We start from the raw sequence: 12,241 nt of genomic DNA, 5'->3' as shown, positions 1-12,241 counted from the left end.
GCTCCTCTATCCTTTCTATACCCCTCCCTATATCCTCTCCTCTATTCCTTCCTTCCTCTGTCTCCGTCTCGCTCTTCTCTCTCCGTCTCGCTCGTCTCTCTCCGTCTCGGCTCTTCTCTCCTCCGTTCTGCGCTCTAACTCTCTCCGTCTCGCTCTCTCATCTCCGTCTCGCTCTCCTCTCCTCCGGTCTCGCTCTCTCTCTTCTCACGTGCTCGCTCTCTCTCTCCGTCTCGCTCGTCTCGTCTCCGTCTCCTTCTCTCTCGCGTCTCGCTGCTTCTCCCTCTCGCTCTCTCTCTCCGTCTCGCTCTCTCTCGTCCGTCTCGCTCTCTCTCCTCTCCGTCTCGCCTCTCCGTCTCGCGCTCGTCGCTTCTCCGTCTGCGCGCGGGCTCTCGTCATCCGTCTCGCTCCGTGGCTCCGGCTCCGCTCGTCTCACCGGCTCGCTCTCCTCTCCCGTCTCTCTCTTCCCTCGTCTCGGCCTCTCTCTCTCCGGTCTCGCTCTCTCCGTCTCGCTCCTCTCTCCTCTCCGTCCGCCCTCTCCGCTGCTCTCTCTCTCTCGTCGTTCCTCTCGCTCTCTCTGCGTCGCTCTCGTCTCTCTCGTCCGTCTCGCTCTCTCTCCGCTCGCTTCGTCGTCTTCTCCGGCTCGCTTCTCCGTCTCTCTCTCTCCTCTCCGTCTCGCTCTCGCTCTCTCTCCGCTCTCTGCTCTCTCTCCGCACGCTTCTGCTTTACTTACTTTAACTTCCTTCGATTTTTCTCCCAGCTCTCTCCCGGCCTCTCGCTCTCTCTCCGTTCTCCTCTCTCCCTCTCTCTCATCCCGTCTCGCTCTAGTCTCTCTCTCTCTCGTCTCCTCTTCGCCTCTCTCTCTCCCGTCTCGCCTCTCTCTTCTCTCCGCGTCTCTGCTCTCTCCTCTCGTTCAGTCTCGCCTTATTCTCGTCTACGTTCTCTCTTCTCTCTCTCTCCGTCTCGTACTCGTCCTCTCTCATCTTCTTCTCTCTCTCCTCTACTCTCCGTCCGCTCTCCTCTCTCTCCGTCCGCTCTCTCTCCTCCCGTCTCGCTCTCTCGCTCCGTCTCGCTCTCTCTCTCCTTGTGTAGAACCTTTACACGTGTTTCCATGAAAACAGCTGTTGAACTTGCCCACCAAAGGCTTTTGAGATCCAGGCATCTGAGGGTGGAAGAGTAAACAATAACAAGAGAATGGAAAAAAAAAAGCAGTGGGTGATTTCGAAGGTTTGTTAATTTCCAGTATTGTTTGGCACTATGTAGCATTCATCAATCAGATGTAGTCCTGCTGGTCTAAACGGCCATGGTTGTGTTAGTTATATATTGTGTGGGGTGTGTGCTATCAATCAATCAATTCAATTCTGCTTCATTCAAGCTATACCAGAAACTAACAAAACACATTGACCGACTCATCCACCAACATGACGGGTGCACACACCACACAACAAACTGTCATTTACTGTAAGTGTTAATCAACTTAACACCAGCCTTGGCTTGTCTTGGTTCTAGAATTTCAGTCTGTCTGTTTATAAAGTGTCTCTTAAATGTTCAGAATGTAAATAAACAATAATTATCTATGTATTTAATTTGTGCGTCAAATCACTGTTGGTGATCACGTTGATCAAAACACAATATATCCCAACCTGTTTGTTCCCTTTCCTTTTTGCTTCTCCATATCCCCCTAAACTTTGAAGCCATTCTATATCGTGACACGTTGCCTGCCAGCCCTTGATCCAGCCGAAAGCCAATTTTTATGGTTAACCATCGACAGCGCCCACTTCTATTGTTAGAATACAAGCACCACTTGTTATCGTGCCCAGTGGAAGGTTTATGCAGGAAAAAACAGCTGCAAACTCTAAAACAGCGGAGCAAATATACATAAAATATGCTAGCTTTCAGACCTCGGAGCTACTTGCGAAAACATTAACGGGACCTGTGCTATGGTAACACCTTCATTAGGAGGCAGTTTGAGCCATTTGATATAGCATCTCGCTGCGAAAGGGAGAATTGAGAAACACAGAAAGAGAGAGAAAAGAGTGAGAAGACTTTTATTTAACCCCCGTCCGTAGGGACGTGCTGTGTTATAACTAAGCATCCTGGGAGCCTGAGTGTGGGCATGCTGTATGGGAGAACGAGCCCACCTTGCGCTGCCAGATCTCCCTTTGTTATCCTAAACCTGGGTTTCAACTCAGAGAATGCTATCTGTTCTTCTGAAATTAAACTACATTTTCTTCATATCATTGCTTCTTTTAGACCTATCTAAAATTAAAAATATGATATTGATGGTGAAGGTGCAGGCTATAGGATTTATTTAGACTTTTTTTAAAATGTAGATGTTCCCAAAGGTCATATATCATGGCTTGTAGGCTATGTTGGAAGCCAGGAGATGCAAAATTGTGTTGGTTAATTAACGGTCAATTACCTAGCCGACAGTTATTTGCGGACAATCACCTGGCTGACGAAATTTTGTGACCTCCACACCCTAGTTCGGAGGTCAATCCAAAGAAGAGGCCATCGTATCTCAACAAGCTCCCGTCCCCCTTCTCGTTCTATTGCCATATTTTGAAATATACAGTCGAGACACTGACCTTCTTACGCATTCCCTCTCTTGAGCAAAGCCAGTTAACCCAAACAACAACTGCTTCCCTGGGCGCCGATACGTGGACGTCGATTAAGCAGCCCCTCACCTCTCTGATTCAAAGGTTGGTTAAATGGGAAGACATTATTTCGGCTTGAATGCATTCAATTGTACAAAGCTGACTATGTACCCCCCTTTCCTTTCCCTTTTTCATTGTAGATGGTTTCTCTCCATTAAAGATATTTCCTGTCTGTGTGCCTGTGCGAGGAGGTATAAACTCATAAGTGTCTCAGCGCGGGCTTTTTCAAGCTAAACGATGGGAGTGTCAGTGTTATGCATTAGTGTTTACATTAAACAGAGTTGTTATCCATAAGATTTAGTGATCATAATATGGTGTTATCCATTAGCATTATTATAATTAAATTATAGTGTTATCCATTAGCATTAGTGAAAACATAACATAGTGTGTAGCATGAGTGATAGATAACATAGTGTTAGGCATTAGTGATAACATTAACATAGTGTTAGGCATTAGTGAAACATAACATAGTGTAGGCATTAGGAAAACAAACATAGTGTTAGGCATTAGGATAACATAAACATAGTGTTAGCATTAGGGATAACAAACATAGTGTAGCATTAGAATAACATAACATAGTGTTAGGCATTAGGGATAACATAACATAGTGTTAGGCATAGGATAACATAACATAGTGTTAGGCATTAGGATAAAGCATAACATAGTGTTAGGCATTAGGATAACATAACATAGTGTTAGCATTAGGTTAACATAACAATAGTGTTAGGCATTAGGATAAACATAACAAGTGTTAGCATTAGTGATAACATAACATATGTTAGGCATAGTGATAACATTAACATTAGTGTTACATTAGCATTAGCTGATAACATAACATAGTGTTCCGCGATAGCATTAAAGTATAACATTGAAACATTGTGTTAGACATTAGAATATTTCGCATAGGAAGAAATACCAGGAATAACAAACACCATGACATAAAACTCTTTGGACTCCAACAGCATTTGACTTCGCCATTTTGAATCCTTGATAACCCTGTCATTACCAGACTGCTAACGTTCTAATAAACGTTGATTAAAGGCAGAGAGGACTTCATTGCCTAAAGCCAAAGGACCAATACATGCTAGGCAAAATAAACCTGCGTATTTTGAGGAGAAAAAACACTTAAGTTTGTTTCTTGTTTTACATCCCAGTTCTGATTTAATTCAGTTCTGATTAATGGCTGCTAGAAGTGGTAGCAGTGAGCAGCAGCAAGCAAGCAGGGCGGTGCATGCACAGACACGACTTCCGACAGCTCCTGAATATATTGCAAGTGGCATTTCCCTAACCCAGGGGAAAATCCAATCCGAGGTTGAAGATCCCCATCAATTTTCACGTGGGCTGAGAGCCGCGAAAAAATACAAGCCGTGTTCTCATGAATGCTCATCACACACACGGTCAGGTGAAATGAGCCTACACCGCATGGATAATAAACTTCCCCTTCCACACACTGAGAGCACGCTGGCTGCTGTCACCTTTTTAGATTACCACAACCAACATTCAAATGGGAAGAAACAAGGGAAAAAAGGAAACCGGGCAGGACTTTTTTTTTCAGAGGGGCAGCTTCCTGCTGTCTTCCATTGTGAAGCATGAGGGAGGTGAAACGTAAAGGATGTGATTGCCTCTCCTGTAAATGGCCCTTCCACATACTGTCTATTTCTTACGACATGGTATGAGCCCCTTCTTGTCAGTCGCCATTTGATAAAGATGTCCTTCCTCAATTGGACTTTCCTGGTTCGAGATAAAGGTTACAATATAAATGAAAAAATGTTTACTTTCACACCTGTATGCATCAAAACCTATTCCAGACCATAGCACTGTCTAGTATACACTTTGAGTAGCCGTGTTCTATAGCTCAAAACCCTTGCAAGATTTATACTTTTTTTTACTGCTTCCAAAACGACCATACCCCATTCATTGACTATCTACCAGTATGTCTGCCTTTCAAAAACGTGCAACCTTCTTGCAGGGCAAGTGAAAGCACACTGCAGCACACCAGCAGCTGCAACCTAATAAAATTAGTTCTCTCAGCTTAAATACCCATATGAACAAGCTGCATGAAAAAAACACTTTTCAGACCTCAAAGTTGTAGCATAGATCATAGTGAGCCAAAACGTTATTCTTTGTATTTTTGATGAACTTATAGCTCTCTTTTGATCTCCAGCACCTGCTCCAAAAGCCACTGGATGTGTGTATGTTTTCTATCTTATGGCTACTATCCGAGAAACCCCATGCTTACGTTTCCCTCAGCAAGAGAAGCATTGATAGTGCAGGCATTCATGTTCTTGGTACTGTATTACATTAAGCAATCTTCAAATGTGCTTTGCATCTTCCCAGCCACTGAAGATGCTACCAGCATAATGACTACAATTTGCCTCGTCTCTAAAATGTCTGGGTACTTCGCAGAGGAAATGAGCTGTGCCGTCTCAACTTCTCATGTAGAACCAGGCACTAATAATTCTGATGCAAAAACAATCTTGAAGTCTGATCGTTGTAATAGGTCTTCATCAGAACTATGTAGTGTGTGGCATTGCATAGGTGTTTGTAGGTACTGTTGGCTAGTCTGTGCATCAATAGCTGAAAATAGGCCATTTGTTGTTATAGAGCTCTCTGGCCACAGGGGGAACGTTATCAAGATTCTGGCAGAGTTTTCTATCTTCCTCGTCAGCGCTGACACCTACTGGTCGGCATCAATCTCTGGCTGTGGCCATGTGAGGGCATGATTTGGACAGTCTGCCCAGCCTCATACATCACATCCCTGTCTCCACACAGGAAATCCATCCACCCTTCCCCTTATCTCGTGCACTCTCAAGCCGACAAGCAATCTGCATCATCAGCAAATGATGTTACCATACAACCCCTCCAACTCTCTATTTTGCTGCTAAATCTCCTCTCTCTCTTTCGCTCTATCTTCTTTCTCACTTTCTCTCTCCCGCTCTCTCTGTTCTATGCAACAGAAGATTCGCACCACTGATTTTCAGCTCCAAAATCGATATCAGAGAATCCATGCGTTTAGTTGATTAGAATGACTGAAACAAATGCAGTTGTTCCCATTTTCGTACTAGCCCAATGCCAGTCTTCCATTTTGACATTTCCTAGTGCCTCCTCTTCATGACTAACTGTCAATACATTGTGAAAAAGGGGTTGAAAAAAAAAGTGATTTAAATGGTCTGAAAAATAGACTGCAAAGTGTAGGTCATGTCTCCAATGCCACTGAAACTGATCAATGCCGTATATGAAATGACAGAATCTTTTATGATATTACTGTGGAGGAAATTAATTAGAGGAAGATTTGATTTTAATGACAACATAGGAGTCACATTGCTATCTGTCTCCCCAGTGTGACAATGAAAACTGATGGACGAGGTGGCCGAATCCGTGCAGCCCGACACTGCCAAAGACCACATAGTCACCCCTCTGTGGTGCCATCAACTTCCATCGCCAAGATCAGGCAAGGTGCCTAAGGAAATGGTAAACGGGACTTATCCCGTACGGGTGCCCTAGATCTTATCCTTGGTCCCCTCCAATACTACAAGCAATGTAGAACAAAATGGTCAATACTAAATAATATGACAGTACATACTGCATAATTACAGGTAATTCCACTGTTTGAGATTTACTTTACAAGCTTTATATTAAATATATTTTATTATTCACATTTTTATTAGCATGACTGCTTGTGGTGCAACGCTACAGTACGTTCCCAGCTACTTTCATTGGCGCTCCTTCTATGTAGGCTAACCTGCTAACTGATGATTAACAGCTTCAGAACACACCATTACCCTGAGAATGTGTCCAAATTAAAACTGCCTTCAATTTTTCAACCCTTCGACAAAACACAATGTTGCATGTGGATTAGCTAACCTGGTCACCATTTTAGTTTATCAATACCAACCGTGCACCGTATCTGTAAAACCATCGCTATTTACCTTATTTTCCCATGTACATTATCCTGGCTAGGCTAATATTGTTTGACTTATTGCTCTAGTGAGAGGATATAAAACATTGATGGACAATCCATTAATTCCTGTCCCTTACCCGGATTCAATTACAGTGAATAATTTATTCTCTGCTGGACCATAATACCCTCAGATTAGCAAATGCAATAGGAGCCTTCACATAGAAATGTTGATTACTGTGATCTTGGTTGAGGCCATATCAATTCAAACCCGGCAGAGGACACATTCATTTCTGAAAATGATATTCTATCTGCATACTTGAGTGAGGAAACTGCCAATCTGTGACAACGCTTGACCCATATAATTGCCATCTGTCACAGTCTTGGCTCAACAGCAATTACCCATCTGAAACTCCAGAACACTGCGCTTAGTCTATCTGGTGATGTGAACTTACAGAGATTTTACAATTTGTGAATCATATTATTAACCAGGTTTAACTTGAAACCTATTAAAAACCCTCTCCATGTTATCATTCCCAGGGTTTAATTTGGTTGTTAGTTGTACAGCTCATGCTTTTAGAGATGGTTTTGTTCTCAAAAAAAAGTTTCGTCATCCATGTATCTCATGGGAAAGCCATTGTTACTTGATGAGGTCATTGATAAGACGCAGGTAGCCTGTATGGTTAGAGCGTGTAACCGCAAGGTTGCTGGATCGAATCCCCGAGCTGAAACAAGGTAAAAATCTGTCATTCTACCCCTGAACAAGAACTTCACCCACTTGTTCCCTTGTTAGGCTGTCATTGTAAAATAAATTTGTTCTTAACTACTTGCCCTAGTTAAAATAAATAAAGATTTCATGGATGAAGGCGAGCTGACAGTTGGTTATGTGGTAATACTAAAGCCCTTAAAAGCTAAGCAATTGTTCTGAAATTCTTGCTATGATTTGGAAAACCGTAAGCCGTTAGAGCTGAGCAATGAGCAAGTTTTGGTTAGACATGATCCAGATACACAAATGCCTGTGTATTTATTCTGAGTAATGCCAGTTTATGGTTGTCATCAAGCACGTGTTCCCATCCCACATGTAGGATCAGTTGGAGACCCCCATTAGAGGTATTGGTCTGTTAGCATTAAGAGATGTAGTCGAAATGGTGCCTCTGATGCTCATCCATCAAGAGACCCACTTAGACCTCTCTTAGACCAGAAAACGCAATCAATACTGTTCACTGACTCAGCTGCCTTCGCAGCACCATCGTAAAACCAATGGTTCGGACCGTCCATTGTGATCACTGTTGAATACACGCACGGTGAATACACGCACAGTCAACCGTTTTGCTTTTAGAAACATACCAATACGGGAGAGTTCAAGCAGATGCTAGCGCATCAGGAATATGTCGGGGTTCAACCCACACAAGGTAGGGGTGTTCCGCTTATCGCGATGGAAAACAGACTGTATAAACCGCATGCTTTGAACGCGGGCACTTTCAGCTGATTGGTCATGATTTGGGTGTGTCCCACCAATGTCTAACACCATGTTCCCTTGGCCTACTCTCTGCACCCACACAATTAATGATGTGTTTATACAGGACTTTGACTTATGGTTGTTACAATGTTTTGGTCCGCAAAACACACTGAACTCCGTTGCAAAAAACACCAAAATACTAAAATGTTTTGTAGCTTAGGAATTACTTGTTATTTTTTCACTATTCCAGGTCAAGGACTGTAAATATATATTGTGTTAATTGCGATGTATGCCTTACCTGTCGTTTTGAATTGCAAGTACAGTATATAGGTCATATGACACCTGAAGATTTTAGGCTGAAATTCCCTTGACACATTGGGCGTGCAGCTTACCTTCCAGCAGAGATGGGGATGCGTGAGAGTAATGACGTTTCTCTACGTAGTCAGTTCCTGGTCTATGTATCCCATCTGCAGTTCCGTTTCGGCTGGTAGAGGAGTTTGACGCAGCGGTTTCAATTTGTTTCTCCTGCACCCTCATCCATCACCCTGAATGTGTGTGTGTTGTGTGTTGGTGGTGTAATGTGATGGGTGACAGTGTGTGTGTTGTGTGTGGTGTGTGTGTGTGTGTGTGTTGATGTGGGTGTGTGTGTTGTGGTGTGGTGTGTGTGGTTGTGTGTGTGTGGTTCTGTGTGTGTGTTGTGTGTGTGAGAGAGAGAGAGCAGAAGAATCCCTCTCCACTACATGGAATTGACTAGCCCTTAATTTGAACCCCCCCAGTTGCCTTTTCACCTCAATTTAACACCTGAACAGTGGGGCAAAAAAAGTTATTTAGTCAGCACCATGGTGCAAAGTTTCTCCCACTTAAAAAATGAGAGCAGCCTGTAATTTTCATCATAGGTACACTTCAACTATGACAGACCAAAAGGAAGAAAAAAAAAAATCCAGAAAATCACATTGTAGATTTTTTTATTTATTTATTTGCAAATTATGTGAAAATAAGATTTGTCAATAACCCAAAAGTTTATCTCCAATACTTGTTATATACCCTTTTGCAATGCAGAGCGTCAAACGTTTTCTGTAAGTCTTTCCACAAGTTTTCCACACACTGTTGCTGTAATTTTGGCCCATTATCCTCCATGCCCAGATCTTCCTCTAGAGGCAGTCATGTTTTGCGCTGTTGCTGGCAACACGGACTTTCAAACTCCCTCCAAAGATTTTCTAATAGCGTTGAATCTGGAGACTGCTAGCCACTCCAGACTTGAAATAGCTTCTTACAAGCCACTCCTTCGTTGCCCGGCGGTGTATTGGATCATTTCATCTAAAACCCAGCCACATTTCATCTCCAAAGCCCTTGCTGATGAAGGAGGTTTTCACTCAAAATCTCACGATACATGCCCCCATCATTCTTCCTTTACACGATCAGTCGTCCTGGTCCCTTTGCAGAAAAACAGCCCCCAAAGCATGATGTTTCATCTCTCTCTTGTGACACAGTAACTCACCACACACATCCCATGTCCGCTTCCCGTGATCTGTTAGACTCCTTTGTGTCTGTCCTCTCCTCTGTCCTCTCCTCTGTCCTCCTCAGTGTAAGAAGAAGCACACCCTGGTGTGTCCAGACTTCTCCAGTACTGGCTCCTGTCCCCAAGGGGCCCATTGTAAGCTCCAGCACCGTCAGAGGGCCAAACGCACCACTCCTAACGCCAGGGCAGCTACAGGCCCCTCCGCCACCCCGGCCAAGAAGGCCCGTACCAAGAGGTCAGGACACAGGCTCTCGGTCAAGATAATCAAGCAATAAACCCAATGTGCAAAACTGGTTTCAATGTAATTTCAACCAGTTTTACCCGTTAGAAAGTGGAATGGAATAAATTTAATGAACATTTGAAATGTAACAATAAGTTAATAGACAAAAGTAATACAATATAAAAAGATGTTTCGTTCAGATATGTACAGATTGAATGAATCACAGCGGATGTTTTCTCCTCCCTCCCAGGACCAGCCTGTCAGTGGTTCTCCCTCAGGCCCAAGCAGCAGAGGGTTCTGCTCAGGCAGATCCATCGACACCCTCGTCCTCGGGTCGTCACAACACCAAGCTGCCATCCTTCATCTCCCTTTCCAGCTCCCCAGAGGATGCAGACGCTCCGGACACGCCCCCCGTCGATAGGTTAGAGGTCACAGGTGAGAGGGCATACAGTGACCAGGAAGGTTATAGTCCAGTTCAATGTTGTGTCCTACAGAGGTCAGGAAACTGTCTCTGTGGATGCCATGTTGGCTCCTATGGAACACAACCTGACCTGGAGGGGTGGGCTCATCAAACAGAACGTTGGAACATTGTGGTGATCATTGGAAGCACAGGGATTCATCCAGCTGGCCCACGTGTTTAAGACATAGCTCAGATATAGCCCACCGCTAATCCAGGAATGATGGTTAATGAATTACTCAAAAAAAGAGAATAAACAAACACAAATTGCCATGAGGTAAATATTAGTGAAGGGCAAAATAAGGATGGGGAACCCCTTGATATTGGTGTACTTGTTAATGTTTTAGGAGGGTGGTACTGGCTGCAGTAGAACATAAGATTTGATAATACAGGGGGTATGATAATACTTAACTGGGAGGGTAATAATGTGTAGTGGGAGAGGGGTAATAATATTTTGGTTTGGGGCGAGAGGGAGGCACAGCTGAACTCTCCGTTGACAGACTGATAGATACAGGATTAGGCAAGGGCCTCCCTCATTCTCCCTGTCGCCCCCTCTATCTCTGTCCACCTGCCCCTCCCTGACAGAGAGGATCCCCCGATCTCTCACACACACACACACACGTTTACTCTCACTGTCCAGTTATGAAGCCCGACAATGAATCCGTGAACAGATACCACAAACTCATTTACCACTTCAATTCCCTTTTTCCCTCCTCCATATTGTCTTTCAGTAAGTGTTTATTTTAACAATATCAACACAATCTATCTTCCTAATGCCAAATAGATGGTTATTACATCATTATTACATAGTACCATGACATTTCTGAATAAATAGCAGGAAAATAACAACTGTAAAATACACCATAATCTCACTTTCTCTTCGTCTGCCATCCCTCTCTCCATGTCTGTTCATATTAAGTTTCTCTTCACCAGGAAACAACTATGACCTTTGACCTGACGCTGTGTCATCTAGACAGCCTGCCTGGCGCTCCCTTAACGCTAGCTATCACGCCACACACACGCCACACACACGCCACACACATGTCACACACATGGACTTACACTGAGATGGATGGAAAGAGAGTATCTTTCTCCCTTTACATGGACTCTGGAGCTCTCTCTTTCACCCCCCCTCTCTCTGTCCCCTCTGTCTCATTCTCTCTTTCTCCTCTTCTCTCTTTCTTTCCTCTGCCTCAACCCTCCCTTCATCCCAGCTCTAGTCTCTAGTAGGTCTTTGGGGCCTTGCCTGCGTCATTGGTTATTCCTGGCTGGGTTGGCCGTAGTACATGCTGATGGGTGGACACTGGTGTGTGTTGTGGTGTGTGTGTGTGTGGTGTTGTGGTGGCTGTGTGTGTGTGTGTGGTTGTGTGTGTGTGGTGTGTGTGTGTGGTGTGTGTGTGTGTTGTGTGTGGTGTGGTGTACACACACTATATTACACACCATATACAACATGATGTGTGGTATATATATATAGTATTGTGTGTGTATGTAGTATATAATATATGTATGTATAAACACACATACACTATTATACGCACACACTATACACGCACACTCTATATATATGCACAACATATATGACATCACATTAACAGGGGTCACACGGTTGTGTAATATATATATAGTGGTGTATGGTGTGTGTGTGTAATACAGTGTATGTATGTATATGTAATGTAGTGTATGTATAATATATGTAGTATAGTATATTGTATGTTTATGAATTATATATGTTGTAGTAAATATATAGTGATGGTATGTATAGTATGTATGTTTATCGTATATATGTGTATGTATATAGTAGTACTATGTGTATGTCATACTACGTATATATAGATTGTATGTAATTATACGTTGTTGTATATTATCTATGTATGTTTATATAACGTATGTGTATATATACGTATATAATCATGTATGGTATGGTATAGTGTACTGTATCTATAACACACACTAAGCACACACACTATAGTATATGATATATATATAATTACCACACAATACACATATATGTACGGGGGTCATGCAACTATATGT

General features: G+C 43.2%; 1 protein-coding gene across 1 annotated transcript in view; it reads left to right on the top strand.

The window, feature by feature from the left end:
• The window catches only part of LOC111975327 (zinc finger CCCH domain-containing protein 3-like), a 19,103-nt gene that overhangs the window by 4,975 nt on the left and 1,887 nt on the right, over positions 1 to 12,241 (top strand). The window contains exons 2-3 of the mRNA XM_024003547.2: positions 9,596 to 9,765; positions 10,001 to 10,185. Of these exons, the coding sequence (XP_023859315.2) occupies positions 9,596 to 9,765; positions 10,001 to 10,185 (355 nt within the window). The remainder of the gene's footprint in view (positions 1 to 9,595; positions 9,766 to 10,000; positions 10,186 to 12,241) is intronic.

Source organism: Salvelinus sp. IW2-2015, linkage group LG16 (genome assembly GCF_002910315.2).
Source record: "Salvelinus sp. IW2-2015 linkage group LG16, ASM291031v2, whole genome shotgun sequence".
Lineage (NCBI taxonomy): Eukaryota > Metazoa > Chordata > Actinopteri > Salmoniformes > Salmonidae > Salvelinus > Salvelinus sp. IW2-2015.
This window is presented reverse-complemented; position numbering and strand designations above follow the sequence as displayed.